Raw genomic sequence first — 20,142 nt, 5'->3', positions numbered from 1 at the left:
TAATTTGTGGAACTTCTTCTCACATAAGTTTCTCTTATAGCTGTATGTAGAAAGAATAGTTTGTGTGTGTGTGTGTTTTACCATTGAGAACATTAAGTTGTAGAAAACAAACTGTCATTTGAACATTAAAATCAAGGAATATCAAAATTAGCACAGCAAAAAGGTGTTAGGAATGAAATCGTCATTTAGTACCAAATGTCGTCTAGGTCGTCTTAGAAACAAAAATTTATGTTACATGGCTTGCTGTATAGCCATGAAATGGTGTCTGTTTGCTAGGGTTTTGGATGGTTGAGATGCAAGATTAGGCTGGGGAGCTGTGACATTTTGATTTGGCAATTTGTATTTCCTGTCAAAAATCTAGTTGGTGCTGGAGGTTACCTACCCCAGGATTCCCGGTTTCAGTGGCTCACTGACAAAGCTTGTCAGAAGTGAGTACTTGCTGTATTCGGCTTAGAAGCTAATGCCTAAATTTATACATCGTTAGCCTTTAGTGTCACCAGGTATAGTTCCTCATACTTTTTTTTTTTTAGGTGAGGTAACCCTTGTTTGACCTCACAGATTGCAAGGACCTTGTCAGGCTACAATCCCTTATTTTTTATTTTTTATGCCTGTATCACCCGGTCTTTCTAGGTGGTCTCCCATCCAAGTACTAACCAGGCCCGACCCTGCTTAGCTTCCAAGAGCAGATGGGATCGGGCTTGTTCAGGGTGGCATGGTCGTAGACAGTTCCTTATATTTTTGATGTTACTATCTTAGTAATATTTTTTATGCATATTTCTAGCTATGTAGTCAAGTTTAACATAACAGGCAAGGAGACAGTTTTGTTAATGATCAGTATGGTTATTGAGCACCCATTAGCACTGTGCTGGATATTATGGGCCATTTGCTTTCCTGACCTTAAACTCTTTCTTTGTCTGTTCATAATAGTATCTTCCTCATAGGTCTGTTGTGAGGATTAAATGAGTTGAAATACTTAATCAGGTGGTAGGTATCATCATCATCATTATTGTAGCTTTATAAAGTAAGGTGGCGATATCCCCATATTTCCTATGATGAAACTTAGACTGAAAGGTGAAGTGACCCTTCCCAAAGCCACACAAGCTAAGCGAGTGGCAGAGCCAGGTTTGGAACTTAGAGCTGTGTGGCTCCAGGGCTCACACCCTTTACTTTATCACACTACCTTATTGCCCTAGTTGAAGTGTCCTTAAAACACAATATGTGAGATAGAGCGCTAGATGCATGCCAGAGTATGTTTGAAACTTGACTTGTGTTATGGTAATTGTCACACAAGAAAACGAACTATGTGGAAACAGCCAGTCACCTATTTGGATGCCTTTCAGAGACTTAAATGGCAAAAATTACCACGGCTTTGTTTTTCTACAGGTGCACTTCCTAAAAGAGGGATGTGGAGACGACAATGTGTGTAACAGCAACCTTAAACTAGAATATAAATTTTGTACCCGGGAAGGAAATCAAGACAAATTTTCTTATTTACCAATGTAAGAATCGCTCTGTAGCACTAGCAAAAATGACTCTGGCTTTGCAGTGGCTTTTGTTAAGAAAGGGTTTATTGAAAATGTATTGAGGACTTTGTCATTTTTCCTTTTTTTTTTAGTAGTCAAAAAGGTATTCCAGAACTAGTTTTAAAAGATCAGAAGGACATTGCTTTAGAAATAACAGTGACAAACAGCCCTTCTAACCCAAGGAGTCCCACAAAAGATGGCGATGATGCTCATGAAGCTAAACTCATTGCAACTTTTCCGGATACTTTGACTTATTCTGCATATAGAGAACTGAGGGCTTTCCCTGTAAGTATATTTAGAGAGCAGCTGAGAGGGGAAAACCAGCGCTGTGGCATGTGAACGCACTGTGATCTAGCGTGTGGTTTTCTGTTACAGGAGAAACAGTTGAGTTGCGTTGCCAACCAAAATGGCTCACAAGCAGACTGTGATCTTGGGAATCCTTTCAAAAGAAATTCCAGTGTAGGTGATGCCTTCACGTACTGTATTTTACTGTTTTAAATACCGTACTGTATTTTACTGTTTTAAATACCATTATGACGTCGATGTGGTTGGCCTGTGTTAATGGCTATTTTTATTTTTTAGGTTACGTTTTACTTGATTTTAAGTACAACAGAGGTCACCTTTGACACCACAGATCTGGATATTAATCTGAAGTTGGAAACGTAAGAGTTATTTCAACCTTTCCATTCAGAATTATTGCATGAAAACACAGCCAGTCAATGAATTGGCCCTGATCTAACTCATAAAAGAAGTGTAATTGTAATGAGAAAACTGTTAAAATAAAACCCTATTGTTTCCTTTTCATTTTCAGAACAAGCAATCAGGATAATTTGGCTTCAATTACTGCTACAGCAAAAGTGGTTATTGAACTGCTTTTATCAGTCTCTGGGTAAGTGTTTGTGTTTAGCATAACAAATCAGTGTTTGAAAGAACCATTTACAATCCTTACTAAAACTGGTATTTTTAAATTTAACAGAGTTGCTAAACCTTCCCAGGTGTATTTTGGAGGCACAGTTGTTGGTGAGCAAGCTATGAAATATGAAGATGAAGTGGGAAGTTTAATAGAGTATGAGTTTAGGGTAAGTTGCCGCAGTTGGTCCTTTCATTGTAATAAGATACCGGAAGCTAACATACACTAAATTTGATCTTGAATATGTAATTTTAATAAGTAATAATAATAAATAAGTGTGATAGATGCTTAGTTAAAGGTGAGTTTGTCAGTTTTAATCAACATACTGGCTTATAGTAAAAGTTTTGTCCTACAGGATAGAGAACAGCCGTCATTCAACATAGAACCATTTAGAATGCAGCTGTTTGGTCTTTTTCTTATTAAAGAGTTTTAATGTATATGTGGTATAAAGACAAAGGAATCTTTTTTTTTTTTTTTTTTCAACCCAGAGTCTGTTTATAAAACACGAAAAAAAATCTCAAAGTAGTTCATGTTTGGCTTTAAAATGTTGCCTGGTTTATTTCTTTCTCCATTATAAAGCCATCTCTCTTAGCACTTGTAGTTAATGTTCACTCACCTTTCCCAAGCCCAGTTTTGTGATAGTGAATGTGGATTTGGCATATGCCAGTAAGGAAAACTAATGATCGCTCTGCACCATTTCAGAGTAGGTTATCATAGTGACTCTGAGTCCAGTTGAAGAAATGTAAATGCATGGCTCAGAACTCTCATGTGGGTTCGTGTCTGTGTGGCTCAAATCACATTCCTGAAAGCATAGTGGCCATTGTTGAGTTGAATGTCTGAAATAGCCAGAATGGGCTCACCCTGACTCCAGCAGGATGAAGAGGCTGAATTCTCTTTGCATCTCTTAGTAGGACAGACACACAGCTGTGACAGGTAGTGGCAGTGGTTATGACACCTGTGCAGGTTGGCTGAGAAAGAAGTCTGTGAGTTCCGGAGCAGGCCTCCATACAGGGAGGGCTCTTACTCCTTTTTGGCTTCTGCCGCAGGCATTTGTTCTGTCCCCAGCTTGGCCTCATAGATTCATGGCTGCCATCATGGTTTTACTCAGTTTCCCAGTTGTTATCCCAAGCTTCTCAAGGGTCGTGGAGGACAGAGGCAGCTTCATTTTTGCAGCAGGTGGGGTTTCCCAGAATCAGGTGGTTGGTGCACTGCCGTGGCTCAAGCTTTGTCACCTGCCAGGCGGGGTGGTTTACAGAGCTGCTCACAGACACACATGTGACTCTTCCCCAGGCCTGGTGAGAACACACTGTAGATTCTGTTGTACACAGCAGTTGCTCTGGGTTGAATGAGCCATCATTTCTCTTTGACCTTTTTTATCTTTGTTTTTCTTGACAAGATTATTTTTAAGCGCAGATCTCTATTTTGAGTACCTTATTGATAGTCCAGGTTTGGAGCCTATGCTTTTATTGTAGTATTATGCCACATATTTTGGCTTTTTTTTTTTTTCTCTTGGCATAGGACCTTCTATTTAATCTTACCTTAGGAGGATTACACTAGGATAATATTCATTATTTTCTAACAGGTAATTAACTTGGGCAAACCTCTTAAAAACCTTGGCACAGCAACCTTGAATATCCAGTGGCCAAAAGAAATTAACAATGGCAAGTGGTTGCTTTATTTGGTGAAAGTAGAATCCAAAGGATTGGAAAGGATAGCTTGTGAGCCACAAAATGAAATCAACCTTCTGGACCTAAAGGTATGTTGGTGGATTTATCTCATGTCTCCATAGATGTAAATAAGAGAAGTTGACTTTTGAGGGGAGGAGACCCATTACTTCCATTAGGAAACTGATATTCTGGCATGTTGATTTTTTCTCAGTGTCAGAATTTCTCTTCTATAGTTGAGTGACCAAGTCAGGCCAAGGATTTCTGTTGCTTAGAGACTATTATGGCACCTAGGTCAGGGTCATTCACTGCTTATTGAAGCAAATGACATTTTCGAGGTTTTACAACCCAGTACGACATATGAGAAGGACTGGGACATGCTCCTGGGGGTGGGCCAGCCAGTGTTAACTCCCAGTAGAACCAAACTCATTAGAAAAGATATTGGCACCTTAGTAAATGACCTCAAAAGCCTTTTTTCTTTCTTTCGTTGGAGGGAGTGAGGGAGGGAGGGATCCGGAGGAGGAAGGAGGAAGGAAGGAAGGAAGGAAGGAAGGAAGGAACGGAGGGAAGGGAAGGACGGAGGAAGGACGGAGGAAGGAAGGAGGAAGGAGGAGGGTAGAGGGATGTGGAGAGGGAGTGGTGTGGAGGTGAGTGAGGGGAGGGAGTGGGAGGGAGGGTGAGGGGGAGGGAGGAGGGAGGGATGGGAGGGATCCTTAGGTCTTCAGTCAAGCCCATCCTTCCTTCCTTCCTTCTTTCCTTCTTTCTTTCCTTCTTTCTTTCCTTCCTTCCTTCCTTCCTTCCTTCCTTCCTTCCTTCCTTCCTTCCTTCCTTCCTTCCTTATAGTAAATATTTGAGTACTTATTATGTCTCTGGCACTGTGCTAAGCATTTTGTTTGCATTTTCTCATTTCATTCCCCTGATAGTCCTATGAAGTACTTTTCCCCCCACAATTTCATAAATGAGGAAGTGGAAATTCAGAGAGATTAACTTTGTTAGGGTTGTTCAGTGGTTAGGAGGTAGATTATGCATTCAGGCTCTGCTCTGCTTGCTTTTTTTCAAAGCCTTTGCTCTTTACTCCTGTTCTACACCTATGTAACTGTTTAATCATTTACACTCAAGTTTGATAAAGACTTGCTTTGTTGGAGAATGTCTGTTTCTTCTATTATAAATTCTAAGGTGACTAGGTATGATCAGTGTTTATAGTTAGTGTCTTATTAGAATGATTGTCTGTTCATCAACTTTGAAAAACAAGATGGTCCATTATTCCTAATCCTTATTTTAAGGAAGATGCAATTTTAAAACTTCTTACATAGCTTTGTTTTTCAGTACTCTGCTTTGGAAAAGTCACATGCTAGATCTTTTTGCTTCTTTTCCTGTTCTTCAGTGTCACTGAGTCATTCAAGCTGTGCCGACTTTTTACCATATGTTAGGGACTGAGCTGGTGCTGAGGATATTGAAATGAGATTCAGTCCCTGATGTTAGGATATTTAGTTTGGTGGGGAGACAGAGGAACAAAGAAAGCCTCTTCCTTTCCTTGGGTTTCAAGGTCAGAGTGGGATTAAATTACCTTAATCAATAAATTTGCAGTGAGATAATAACACTTGTGGATTTTACACTTAAATTATTTCTGCACCTTTGGTGACAGGAAAAGGATAAATAGTGTCGAGTATGTGAATTTGGCATCATTTGGGAGGGTGTGTTCAAGAGGTTGGTACAGTAGTGACAGAAGTATATTAAGTGGAACAATTTTGGTTATAATTATTTTCAGGAATCTCACAACTTAAGAAAGAAACGAGAAATTGCTGAAAAACAGATAGACGATAACAGAAAATTTTCTTTATTTGCTGAAAGAAAATACCAGACCCTTGTAAGTATTTTTCAAGAGCTGTGAATATGTGACAAAGGATGGGAGTGAGATCTTCCCCAGACCCTTGCTTTTTAACTACTACTCTTCCTGTCTCTCTAGAACTGCAGCGTCAACGTGAAATGTGTGAACATAAGGTGCCCACTGCGTGGGCTGGACAGCAAGGCCTCAGTTGTTCTGCGCTCAAGGTTATGGAACAGCACATTTCTAGAGGTGTGGCCCCACTCCGAGGCTGTCTCCCAGAAGCCATTTGCCATCTCCTAGGACGTTTCTCACTCTCCTAATGCATTCACTAACTTTGTCTCCAATCAGGAATATTCTAAAATGAACTACTTGGACATTCTCGTACGGGCTTCCATTGATGTAACTGGTGCCACAGAGAATATCAAGCTGCCAAACGCAGGCACACAGGTGAGAGGTTCCCCCTTCCTCATTCAGTCCGGGGCAAATTACTCTTCCCTTTACCCCACGCCCACGGCCTGAGGATGTGCTGCTCCGGCATGCATTTCCTTCACAGCACCGTTATCCCCATTAAGGAGAACTCAGATAATGTCTTAGGGTGCTGCTACCCCAAGCTGTATTTTAATAGAATCATTGAGAAAAGAAGTGAATCTAGGATCATCAACTGCAGTGCACCTGGTAGATTAGATAAACCCATGTCATATTGTCCCTGGTGCTGTAGCCGTTCGTGGAGTGCCCCCAAAGGTGGTAACGCCACCACGTTATAGCAGAGCTCATGCCGTGTGTGGCCAGCTGCAGATATTGGAAAAGATCTTTATATATATTAATTTAATCCAGAATTGAACCGTATATAGTCAGCTCCTGGTCATGACCCTTGGAACAAGTCCAAAATAACTTCTCTTGGCCACGTAGCTAAGAGAACCTCTGAAATAATGGAAAGAAACTGTCATGGTTCCTTGGACAGGTCTGTCTTTTCTCTTGAGAGCTAAGCACTCAGCTTCTCAGTTGTCCATCATTCCCAGGGCAGCTGAACTGTTTCCAGGTCTCTCCTCTCCCTGGGCTAGCCCTAGGTGGGCAGCGTGATTCCCAGATGGCAGGGATGGGCAGAGTAGCTGAATGTGGTCTGCCTACTTCAGCTTACCCTGAGGCCATTACCTCCTAGCATCTCAGTCTAAAATGTGATCTTTTAATGTTTGCGAAGGATTGTGTTTGATTTTTAGCAACTACTATTTTTGTATTTATGTTCTGCTGAAGCTTCAATGTTTTTCCATCAGAACTTATTGTCAAGCTATATTCTTCATATCCCATCTTTGAGCAATTTAAAAAAATTAAATGCAAGCCTTTAAAGGTACTCTCACATTTTATGTGATTTGCTTTTGGTTTATTTCAGTTTACAAAGTAGTTTTGAGTCTTGATCATTTGCTCTCTCTTAACTTTCTGTTGCTGCAAGCTTTGTCTTCAAAACTGAGAAGTATGCCTTCTATGACTTCATCCAGGTAATTAAGAAAAAATATTGAACAGGACTAGGAGCAGCATCTTGTGGTGTACCACTAGTGAGGGGTTCCTTGTGGGGGTCTGGAACCCACAGGGGCATGTATTAGGCTCTTGAGGTATGTCATTATGGTGGGAATGTTTTGCAAAAGAGACTGAATGGAGAAAGGAAGATGGTGAATTACTCTTCTTAAGTCGATCTACTGACCTACTTATGGAAATGTTCTGGCTTTAGTCCTTTAGGCAGCTGAAAATCCAGTGAGCTTCTCTGATCACTTTGGTTTCTGACATACACAGTTCATCATCCAAACTAGAATACATTTGTCTGGGAAAAAATGCTAAATGAGGCAGGATGCTGGGACGAGTGGTGTAAACCTGGACTGTCCCAGGCTCACTAGGACATATGGTCACCCTGGCCTTATATTATCCTTGCGTATTACGCAGCCTACTTTTCTACATTGTCTCAAGTCATCATAAGAAACTCAGCTAAAGCACACCTTCCCTGAGAATCCTTTCTCTGCTTCTCTGACTGAAGGCAGCTGCTACAGCTTTCTGTAACTTTAAATCAGCAACCCTGAGAATCACGGAGGTTTGTTTTTGTTTTTGTTCTTGTTTTGCTTTGCTTCACCCAGCCTCCCCAACCCCCCTCCACTGGCAATCATTAGTTTGTTCTCTGTGTCTGGAGAATCACTGAGTTTTTAGAGCCGGAAAGAAAAAGAACACTTTAGAGGGGAGAGGCTACCACTGATAAAGCATTAATAAAATGTCTGCAATTTACTGAGTGATTTACCTCTGTGCTATCAGGTAAACAGCAGCAGAGTTCAGATATTGTACCCATTTTACAAAAACAGGCGCAGATAGGGGATATAATTTAGGGTCCTGGATTGTCACCTATAATTATCTGATTTCAGGACTCCTGTTCTTTGACTGTGACACTTGCTCCCCATTGAGTCCCCAAATACCAAATTCACATGGGAAAACTGAGTCCGAGGGCGGTTATCTCTCTGTCAGCGTCATAGGACCAGCATGGGGAGATGAGACCAGGCCTCGGGCCCACAACTCCCCATCAAGTGCTTCTGTTTTCTAGAAGACAGTGGAACTAGGGTCCCTGGTATCCAGTCTAGTGGCTGTGTCACAAATGAAAATGAGGTATTTTGAGCATTTCTTGTTCTTAGGGCTTGGAGAACTCATGCCTTCTGATGGGAATTGGAATCTTTGCTTTAACAAGTAGATTTGTGAATGTATTACTGGTCTCATATCTAGAACTCCTTTCTTTTGAAAACTGAGATATTGTCTTATCTTTAGTCTGCTGACACCTCTTCTATCAACAGTGATTTCTGAGATACAATAGCTCAGATATCATATCTGTACATTTCTTTAATATTTTAAGAAGCAGTTTTTTGGGGGCTAAAGATTTTAGCTTAATGCAGGTGTTAAGATGCCTTCCTTTTTTATTCCCTCACTTTTGCAGGTTTCAATCTCATCTTTATCTTAGTTCATCTATTCCTTTCCAGTCTGAAGATTGTTTTTCTTTGCAGGTAGAAGCAAAGGAGGTCGCGTAATTGAGCCTTGTCTTTTAGTCTTAGTATTGAAGTTTCTTTCCATTGCTTTAACTCTGAATTTGGCTTGAAAGAGAAAAACCCTTTTTGTTCCCTTATAACCAAACCAGTTTCAAGAGTTTTGTGTTCACTTCTGAATAAAACATTTTAAAGACATTATTACATCACAGTCAGAGAGAGCTGGTCACCTAATTGAACCAGATAAGATGGTTACATTTTAGCATCAATTAAATCCATCTCCCCTCCCCCCAAATTAAAACCATCCAGTTAACAAGCATTATTGAGGAAAGACTCTGTGCCTTCTCTGCACGGATGCGGAGAAGCAAAATTGAATAAAACACCAGGTCAACTGTTAAGAATTTTATGGTCTAGGACACAGTGAACCAGGTGAGAATTGCTGAATTAAGCCAAGGAAGAAGAGGATTGTTTATTAGTTGTACTCATACATACCCCACTTCATTCCTAAGGAAGTGGGAAGAGAGTATCTCAGCTTCCTGGCTGCCAAAGATAAAAGGAAGCATGATAGGTAAAAGTATGCACATCATTCTTCAGGGGAATGACATTTTCTTTTTCCTTTTTTGGCTTAATTCAGAGAACTTGAGATATGGATCCAATCGTAAGATGGAACACTCAGTAAGGGGATGGTATCTTTGGTAGAAAATTTTACAAAAGATATGAAAATCTCTTCGTTGGGTGATTTCTTATACGAGTATTGAATGAGAGTGAGTGTATTACATTATAGAGTGATTTGGGGAAGTGGTTTGGCAGTGGGCAAGCTGACGTGGTCTCAGCACTACTCACTGTGATGCAATTCCATGCATCAGCAGAGCATAAGCCCTTTTCCCCTTACGGGCACATGATGGATAAGGTTCACATGCCTAGGTCATCCCTATGGAAATGCCTACGTTTTAATGAAACCAAAACCAATATTGTTTTTGGAGTTGGGAGCAGTTTCTACTCACCTTAACCTGTCATTATCCATCAATAACAGTTGCTGTGACAAGAGGAGACAAGGCTTCCCAGAGCTCTGAGAACTGGAGTTCTGAGTTGGCAGGTCCAAGCTGGTCTTCCCTTATTCTTGATCCCAGCTGGAGAATGACTGTTGTCATGCAAAACGAAACAAAAACACATTAGTTTGACAATTGAAGTGAACAAATAAAATCTTGCTGACTGGACTCTCACTTTCCTGCTCTGCAGTGTGGCCTTGCACACAGACTGGGGTTGTAGAGCACATCAGCCTTTTAAATCTGCCCATCGCCCTAACATCATCCTCAGTCTTTGTCTAATGAGTTGTTTTGCAATTTCTATAAGGCTTCAAGTTCTGGTTTGAACGGTGGCCAGACCTGGGGCTTAGAGCTCTCGGGTGGATTCCCACCTACCCACCCTGCTACCTCAGGCTGCAAAATTAAAAATTACCTCGTTCAGTTTGAATGCTTGTTGAACTGCAGCCTTTTATAGGACTGCTCTCCCCCCATTTAAAAGGGTTCGGTACATACTCTGACTATAATAAGGCTCATTCCCCTTACCATGGACCAGTCTCTGCTCTCCATATCCAGGTTTATCAGAACTTATTCTTACAAATGCGGATGGCCCTTCCAAGTTGACACCTTGCCCCCAAAGACATACTGTGTACCTTCTGTATGCTCGATACCAGGGCATAGGCTAATTGAAATGATTTTTTTGTTTTGTTTTAGAGTAGTCAGTTTACTGGTCACATTAGCTATATTATTTCTTCCCTGGTCTCTCACCATTTTTTCTTCTCTACTTTATGGATATCCTCTTGTTAGAAACAACCTCAGGAAAAGGTTGTTTTTACCTTACAGCTGGGACATCTGTCAGGGGAAGGGAGTTGAGGGGAAGTGAGCTCTGAGGCCCCCACCTGGGGCTGGCAGCTAGATTGAAACCTCATTGAGAACAAAACAGGAAACCTGGTAGGTGATAAAGGTGCATGTTATAGTCAAATATAGTTGGCTGAAACTCTAAATGTGAATTCCTTCCTACTAAATGTTTAAAGAAAAACAGTTATCTTGCTTTTAAGTATTTTCTATGAGCCAAACAGGGTTGATAACTGTTTTCTATATAAGTAGAAAGGGAAGTAATTTAATGAATTTTTTTTTAAATGAATTATAGTATGGAAGTATTGAAGCACAGTGTAGACATAGAAGCATTTTTAGGCAGCATCCAGCGATCAATACTAATATAAAATACTTGGCTTCAATACTTCTTAGAAGTTAAATGCTCCAAGTTTTATTAACTATTTACACTCTCTTCGCTCAGAAATATCAGAAACTTCAAACAGGTAGATCTCTAATTGGTATAGTTTACAAAGTCATATTTATAACAATCACTAGGTCTTTTATGTGCTTTGAAAAATGGTTTCCTGGTATCTCAAAAATCCACTTAAATTCTAAACCCACATTAACTGAGTTGTGAATTCCCATAAGCAACTCTTTAGATTTCTGAATGAAAACTGTTTCTGTTTAATTGACATTCGCCAGCTATCAAATGTTTAGAGATTAAGTTTCTATTAGCTGCAGTTTAAAGCTCTAAGCCGTCTCTGACTTCAGGGTCCAGTTTGTCCATTCACGTCGTAGAAGATGGCACCAGCCTATTTTAGTAGAGATCATCGTTATGAAGGTCCTTAGTTTGATGTCCTAAGGGAAAGTTAAAATGGTATCAGTCATGTGTTTATATTTCACAACATTTTAAAATCTGAGGGAGGAATGTAGGCTAATTGTGGATAAAATGGCCCTATTTATAGCTGAAAACTAAATTTAAAAAACTAATCATTCTCAAAAAGATAGGAAACAATGGGGTGATGTATTGATAACTGTTGAAACTTGATGGTTCATTATACAATTTTCTCCACTTTCATTGATAACAAAAGTTTTTTAAAGATAATTTAGCAAAGAAATAACCACTTTGTCAAAACATAACCCAGCATTTACTGGGTTCTGGGAAAAGATCTCCAAGCAACACCTCTTAAAGTAATATTCCACTATTAAGGTAGAGAATCTTACATCAGAAAGACACCTCATCTGTCCAAAATGTGTCTGGAAGCAGAATTAGAACTCTAAACTGGTATTACCTGCCGTCCACTTCCATGATCACATTGCTCTCTTGTCTGTCCCATAGGTTCGTGTGACTGTGTTTCCCTCAAAGACTGTGGCTCAACATTCCGGAGTACCATGGTGGATCATCCTGGTGGCTGTCCTTGCTGGAATTCTGATGCTTGCTCTGTTAGTTCTTTTATTATGGAAGGTAAGTTATATCTGGCATTTGAGTTTCATGATTATAAACTTCATGTTTTTAAAAAAGTGAATCAGCACTGGTGGCATACATACATTTTTTTTTTTTCCCATTGACTCCTTTTTCCCAACGTTCTATTATGAAACTTTCCAACATATAACGAACTTGAGAGTTTTATAATAAACATCTCCATATCTACCTAATACTTTGTATTTAAAGATATATTCTTTATACATGTAAGAAGTGTCTTACATGTGTAAATTTTGGTATTTTTCATATATAATTTAGTGTGTTTGCAAAATAACAGTTTTAAAATTTTTATTACTTTAGCATTTTCTTCATCTAAGATCAAATCATTTTCTGAATCTAGGCCAAATTGTTGGGTCTCACAGTAATCTGGTTAATTTCAGCCTCTGTAAAGTAATGTTCATGGCAGCCATTGGGGTTTGTTATCATTGCAGCTAGATTAGGAATATAAAATTGTGAAATTAATGAATAACTCCAATCTCAAGGGGGTTATAACCTATATCAAACATGAAGAAGATTTGGTTTCAATATAATGTTCTTCACTAGAATTGGTCCTGCAAATAAAATATAGTCTTTTCCCTTTGCTTTCTACCAGTAAGTAGCTTATATTACAGAAAAAGTGTGTATGAGGTGGATGCATATTTTTGTTGCCCAAGATTACAACTTCTAGAGTCTGGATTTAGTCTCAATAATGGAGGTCCACAGTCTCTTGTCAACAATTACAAATTGAAAAAAAAGAACCTCTGAAAACTGGAAGTTTGTAATGACTTTTCTGTCAGCAAAACTTGATGTGATGTGAAGAGAGGCTATTTTTAGTCTTTAGCCTTTATTCAGTGATTTCACTGCTGAAATATTAATGTTTTGCTAACGGTTACAGTGGCATTACATATGCATGTTACTTTTCTAAAATACCAAAGAATCTGGATTTCCAAACATCCTGGTAAAGAGAGATTTGGATAAAGGATTACAAGTCTCAACTGACAATCTCTAGAATCCAATTATCCTTACCCTTACCTTGGATCCAAAAGAATAATGGATAAGGGGTCACAATATTTCACTTTCAAATACCGAGCATCTCTTTTTTGATTTATTTTTCCAAGTAACTTCCTTTTGCCAGTCTGAGATAATTTTCTAGTGTCCTCCAAATATGCAAGTGAAGCTCGGTATCTGCTCATGCCATGCTTCTTCCTCACATGGGCAATTAGCGGGTTCTGTCTTTTTATTTCAGGCAGCACATTTCTCTGCTTAGGCACAGTCAACCAATATAGGAGAAGCCCTGAAAATTACTTTGATACCAAAAACTGAATTTGAGGTTTGCTATTAGGATGGCCTTCTTGAGCTCTCCAGATAAGGCCACAAAGGTAATCTTTTTTGGAGCGAGTCCAATTGGCAGTCTTTAATGAGGGAGAAATAGTGGTACATTGAAAGTTAAGGAATCCAGACTTTATAATCTTGGGCAAATCATTTCACCTCCCCTGGGGTACTGGTTTGCCTCAGCTGTTTTATAAGTGGGTGCGACCTAGATGATGTTATTATTATTATTTTTTTAATTCTAAAGTATCCAGTTCACAAGTGAACTCTAAAGTAATCAGATAATATCTATAACCTGCACATGAAAAATTATTTTTATTACTTTATGGATATTCTTTCTGAAACCGAAATATGTTTTTATGTGTTAAAGTCATGGCATTTTAGGGCTAGAAAGGAGTCTGATCCAGTGGCCTTCAAATTGGGTTTAGCACATGCACTTGTGTGCCAAGACTAAGCAGGTGGGGCAAAGGCCAACATCCGCACTTCAACCAAACAAGTCTTATTTTATCTTCTTTAAATATTGGGATTCTGCATAGGCTTTAGTTTCGAGGTGAAAGAGAAAAGTCCTCCAGGCAGGTCCAGTCACCTTGGTTTTGCAAACAAAGATGCTCACAACCACAGAGATTAAGAATGTTGCCAAGTTGGAGGCAGGACCAGAGCTCTTGGTTTCTCGTTTATTCCTTTTCCATTCCATATACTAGCACATGTTATTGAAAGTTACCTAGGAATGTTCACTGCGTGTTAAAGTGAGAGTCACAAATAAATATCGAGATAGTCTTGATCAGCACTGCCTAATAAAACTTTATAGGGTAATGGAAATGTTCTGAAGAGGCACTGTCCAATATGGTTGTCACTGGTGATGTGTGACTACTGAGCACTTGGAATATGGCTCGTGCAAGGAGGTGTTGACTTTTAATTTAATTTAAATTTGAATAGCCACATGTAGTTAAGCTACTGTATTGTACAAAGCAGATCTAGATTTTTACCTTCATGAAGGTACCAGACTAGGAAGCAGAATTTTTCGGAAGCGCACAGATTTATTTATTCGACCAAGTTGTATTTCAAAGGGCAGTTCCTTAGAAACGGGGTAAAAGTAAGTAGAAAAAGTTCTCCTCCATCATCAAATGAAGGAAATTATGGTAGAAAGTAGAATTATACTTTGATATTCATTTAGAGTGACCTAAGCTAAGGAGCATATGTTCCTACCACTTCAGGATTACACGGTGGTTCAGAATTTGGGAAAATGACAGCAATCATTCTTTCATGACGGTATAATTGAATTTATATTGTGATTCACCCCGCAAATCCAGAGGCCTCAAGTAGATAGCATTTGTTCCATAAAATTTACTGTGAAAGGCAGAAAAATACCATATCTATAGTTTACTCAGATTTGTGCTAAATCTTGCTTAGAGAATTTATTCTTTAACCTTTGTCTCAGTAAACTGCAGAAATCAATCTTACGTCTATTTAAGAGTCCATATTCTCCTGCAAGAAGAAACCACCCACAGCTATAATCAAATGTGTTTATATTTTCCCCTTAAGGATGATTTTGTCCTTAGGATTTCTGTTATAAATAGAAAAATCAATTAGCTAACAAATGTCATCTATATGTTATTGACCAGAGACCCGTGATAATATGAGTTGGGTTTAATGCTGTCTGGATGTAACATGGTCCAGTGGCTATTCACCGTTGGTCCATAGTGCTTTCCCTGTAAACAAGCTATGAATAGAAAACAGGTTAAAATCTGAGATTTTCTTTTGTTTAGCTCTTACACACAAAACTGTAAAACTGACTAAATACCTTGCTTCCTTGTAGTGTGGTTTCTTCAAGAGAAATAAGAAAGATCATTATGATGCCACATATCACAAGGCTGAGATCCATGCTCAGCCGTCTGATAAAGAAAGGCTTACTTCTGATGCATAGTATTGATCTACTTCTGTAATTGGTAATTGATGAATGTTTTTTAATTGCTAGCTGTGGGACCTGCTATGGTTGTGGTGGCTAACTTTAAGAGCAACCGCTTGCTGTGTGTGTCCCATTAACAGATGTTTTCAAATGTCCACACTGGCTTGCCTTGCTTGGATTTATTTTATTTAATTTATTTAAAGCTCACAGTTTTTTTTTTTAATGCACAAAGACTCTTTTGTTGCAGGTGAGTTATTTTGTGTTATTGTTTGTTGTTAAACATCAACCACAGCATTCAAGAAAATTGCAATCTATTTACACACAAAAGGAGGCTTTCACCTCCATAGTAGTCCAGTTGGCCAAGTGTTGTTAATCCAGTATGCAGCATTCCACTTGGAATTTCAAAGATGCATAAGAAATCATTCCAGATTTCTTGTCCATTTTGGAATTTCCCACAGATAGATGCTTATGTTGACTGCCTAATTAACCTGTTGCATGTTGGGAATATGGTGTTTCTCTTGAGAAGGCTTTCTCGCTGTCATCTTTTTGATCTCCTTGCTATAAAGTGATGGGGGAAGGCTTGGAATGCTTTTATTGTTGCTCAGAAATTGTTTATGCCAGCTAAGCATGCAACTTCCTTTCCCGGCAATATCTACCACAGGTCAAAGATCATTGCAACAAACCAAAACTATTGGCATGATGGACATTATGGCCAATTTCAGAAGATAGTTCTTTACCAAAGTGACCTTCAATGTACCCAATTCTAGTATAAAAATGCTCTGGACAGTTTTTATTTCAATATGTTGTAATGGAGTTTGACCTTATTTCATGTTCCAAGAAACCTTGGGTCTCAGTTGATTTTAAGTTCATGTTTTGCTTCTTTTATTTGTAAATCCATGGAAACAGGAATTGACAGTGATTCCTTTTTCCATTTCTGTGGGCATGAGAAGATAGAATTACTCCTATAATCCCTTTCCATGGCACTTTCATGATGAATCTCAAAATTTTCATTTCAGTTATACATATCAACCTTAAATTCCTTCTTTATTTAAACGGGGCAAGAGCCACATTTTATAGCAAATAGGTATTCTGGCTTTTATTTTGCACAGAATAATAAAGGAGTCCATGTAGAAATGGCCTCAGAATAAGACTTTTTGGTCTGTTTTTCCTGTTGATTCAGTGATAATTATGCACGTAATTTTATTTTACCCCATGACCTCTTTATAACATTCATTCAACATAAACATTCTGTTCCTGTCGATGTCCCATAATAAACACATTAATCGACCATTCTAAGTATCTTCCTTATCCTTCTATCTGCATATTTAAATTAAAAACACATTTTTTAAAGGCATTTTATTCGTTAAAAAAATTAAATCTGATTTTTAAACATCCAGATATGTTCTCAGTTAAAATCTACTTTGGATCAGATTGAATTTTTTTTTCAGAGGTAAATATATATTAATAATTTTAATGTAAATGTCTTTTGCAAAAGAAAAAATTAGGCGATGCTCTGAAATTAAATCTAATGATACTTTCCTCAACTTCTTTGTGATACATGATTAATTTTATGGCAGGACAGAGTTACATGAGTTTTTACTGAAACAGCTTAATTTGGAAGCACAACAGCAAGTCTAAGCAGTGTAAATTATCTTCTAGCACACATGAGAGATGTGTACTGGAGGAGAGAAGACTCTTAAATTGACCCATTTGAATACTGACATATTCAAATTATAATTTGTAAAATATTTGTGACCTGGGTTCCATTTTGTTAGTGGAGAGTACAAATAATCTTTGGTTTATGGCCTTTAAAAAAATTGTTTCTCAAAATGATGTTCTAATCTAAGAATTAGATTTTACATATAATATTATAATTATAAAAAATGGAAGCACTATTTTATAAACTCAAAATTTTGCTAAGGATATAGCTTATATACTGTTACAAAATGTAAAGAAAGGATGGAAAAACGGACTTTTCTTCCAGTTTTACAGCTGTTTTTCTCTTCCATTTATCTCCACTAGCTGCTACCGTTTCTTTGACTTATTAGTTCTTTCTTAGAAGAAAACCATGTCTTTTTTTCCTTAGGCCAGAGGTAGGCATGGCTGAAAGAAAGCGTAGACATTCCCGTTTAGTGTACTTGCTTTTCCTGAGATTGCTTAATTTGTTTCCGTTTCTCTTTCCCCCTTCTCCAGTGTGGATTCTTTAAACGCTCTAGGTACGATGATAGCGTTCCCCGATACCATGCTGTCAGGATCCGGAAAGAAGAGCGAGAGATCAAAGATGAAAAATATAATGATAACCTTGAAAAAAAACAGTGGATCACAAGGTGGAATGAAAATGAAAGTTACTCTTAGAGGGGCCAAAGAAGCTTCACAGTACCTAAACTGCTTTAAAAAATTTTCCCAACTCAGAAATTCAAATGGATTGAAAAGCCTGTTCAAAACCTGAATATTGATTTCAGACAGACTACATACAGTACGAACCTACAGTTTTAACTGCTGTGGATATTGTTACGTAGCCTAAGGCTCCTGTTTTGCACAGCCAAATTTAAGACTGTTGGAATGGATTTTTCTTTAACTGCCTTAATTTAACTTTCTGAGTTGCCTTTGTTTTTGGTGTGGCTGACTCACATGTGCCGGGGAAGGGCCTGCCCTGTTCCACAACATTCCTCCCGGTAGTGTAGCTGGAAGAAGGCATCCACAGTCACTGTGTCAACAGAGTGGCCATCCTAACAGTGGCACTGCCTCTGCAAACATTCTTCCCATAGGACTGGAGAACCTGCAAGTTCACTGTCCGACATCACAAGACAATGCCGTAGGGAGAGTTGTGTTTCAATTTAAAGTGCTATCTTAAATTAAATGTGCAATAGAAGGTGATGTTGCCATCCTGCCATGTTTTTCCATTTCCTAGATGTGTGAATACTTGCTCACACCAAATACATACAGGTGTCATTCTCTCTTTTCACTAAAACACACAGGTGCAACAGACTTGAATGCTAGTTATACTTATTTGTATATGGTATTTATTTTTTCTTTCCTACAAACCATTTTGTTACTAATAGGCCAAAGATTTTCCAGTTTACCCTTCAGGTTGGATTAAGCAATCAGAATTAGAACACGGGAGGTCATCGGTTTGACCTAAATTTACTGCAAAAAAGAAAATAATTCTTTGTAAATGTACCAGAGAGTTGTTATAATTTACAGATAAGTTTTAAGTTATTAAAGTATCTTCCTTCATGATAGCCCTCACCCCCTCCCTCCAAACCCAAAAGATTTGTTTAAGAAATGGAAGTAACTGTAAGATGTTTAATTCATAACAGATATCATATATTTTTGAGTTTAGAGCCCTGTGTGACATTTCTGAATTTCATGCTATAACTTTCAGGAACTCTGGGAAATAATGGGTTTCTTTCTTGAACTTTCGTCACTGCTGTATGTATATACAAGACTTGAAAGAAATGGTGAGTGCCTATGGTGGATCCAAACCGATCTAGTGTAAGACTACTGAATACCTGATACCAAAAGTCAGATTAGAACATCCTGGCTTTTAAGTTTTTAAATGTTATTGAAATAATTTAATCAGTGAGTCAGTGTTCTATTTTTTGCTATGTTTCCTCCCCTATCTACATTCCCAAAATTACATTAGGACTACTCAACAAAAACTTTAAGTTGTTTTTTTTTTTATTGTAATAACAGAGGTGGGAGGAAGACATTATTCTATCCATTCAATAGAGCTCGAACATATATGAAAGCTGAGTTTTTTTTTAATTACCGTGCTTCAAAATGCTAAGTTATATGGGGAACAACAGCAAACCAGGTGCTAATTTGTTTGGACATAGTGTCTCAATCTTTTAAAAGAACAAAATACAGCTATGTGCCATTGTTGCTTTGGAGTTTTAATTTTTTTTTTTTTCAGAAATCTTATGCCATTATGATACTAAGAACATTATTCTAGTACTTTTGAATTTTCACAAAAATCGTTTTGCAAATGATATTTTGTTTACAAAAATTTCTCTAAAACAGGTCATAACAGTGTTTAAAATCTCAGTTTCTTGCTTAGGTAACTTGGAACCTAAAGCACTGGCTTTATAGGTTGCTAAGAGGCTGATAATTTTGCATGTGTTTATAGACCTTCGCTATAAAAACGAATGTCCTGAAAAAAGGGGTGGGTGGGGAGGGGGCGGGAGGGTGGTTCAACAGCGAAGAAACAAGAATGTAGTGGTGGTTAAATTTGTAGTTGTTAAAAAATGTCATCTCAAGTCAAGTCACTGGTCTCTTCACATTTGATACATTTTTATACTAACTAGCATTGTAAAATTATTTCATGATTAGGAAATACCTGTGGATATTTGTATAAAAGTATGAAATAAATTTTTTTATGAAAATGTTCATTGCTTAGTAACACAGCATTTTATATGTGAAACAAACTCTAAAATTATAAGTAAACTGAATTGTCTTTCTTTTTATTTTATCAAGCCAAACTAAAGTTTTTGATGTTTTTATATATTCTTAGTGTCGCATATGATCTCAGATCAGTGAAAGATATTAGTGCCTGTAAAATAAGGCAATGTAAATAGGATTAAGGGTTCCCCGCCCCGCTCCCCCTCCCCCCCACCCCAGCTCCCTTTTCAGCTCTACTGTTCAGTCAATGCTGAAAAGAAAATGATCTTAAAGATA

The 20,142-nt window shown here is 38.1% G+C and overlaps 1 protein-coding gene and 1 pseudogene across 2 annotated transcripts in view; one reads left to right on the top strand and one right to left on the bottom strand.

Annotated features, from left to right (window-relative positions):
• ITGA6 (integrin subunit alpha 6) overlaps positions 1-19,856 on the top strand; it is a 68,173-nt gene extending 48,317 nt beyond the window's left edge. Inside the window, exons 14-26 of one of the 2 annotated variants that reach the window (XM_036236610.1) lie at positions 1,384-1,499; positions 1,616-1,808; positions 1,899-1,982; positions 2,106-2,185; positions 2,335-2,412; positions 2,500-2,602; positions 4,016-4,189; positions 5,866-5,964; positions 6,064-6,174; positions 6,274-6,372; positions 12,108-12,233; positions 15,376-15,505; positions 17,659-19,856. In XM_036236610.1, coding sequence (XP_036092503.1) covers positions 1,384-1,499; positions 1,616-1,808; positions 1,899-1,982; positions 2,106-2,185; positions 2,335-2,412; positions 2,500-2,602; positions 4,016-4,189; positions 5,866-5,964; positions 6,064-6,174; positions 6,274-6,372; positions 12,108-12,233; positions 15,376-15,483 — 1,371 coding nt within the window. In that variant the 3' untranslated portion in view covers positions 15,484-15,505; positions 17,659-19,856. The remainder of the gene's footprint in view (positions 1-1,383; positions 1,500-1,615; positions 1,809-1,898; positions 1,983-2,105; positions 2,186-2,334; positions 2,413-2,499; positions 2,603-4,015; positions 4,190-5,865; positions 5,965-6,063; positions 6,175-6,273; positions 6,373-12,107; positions 12,234-15,375; positions 15,506-17,658) is intronic. The other variant, XM_036236609.1, reaches the window with a different exon arrangement.
• LOC118614753 lies at positions 606-724 on the bottom strand (annotated as a pseudogene).
• Positions 19,857-20,142: the final 286 nt, after the last annotated feature.

Source organism: Rousettus aegyptiacus, unplaced genomic scaffold (genome assembly GCF_014176215.1).
Source record: "Rousettus aegyptiacus isolate mRouAeg1 unplaced genomic scaffold, mRouAeg1.p scaffold_m13_p_2, whole genome shotgun sequence".
Taxonomy (NCBI): domain Eukaryota; kingdom Metazoa; phylum Chordata; class Mammalia; order Chiroptera; family Pteropodidae; genus Rousettus; species Rousettus aegyptiacus.
Note: the sequence above shows the minus strand (reverse complement) of the source record. Positions and strands in the feature narration are given on the sequence as shown.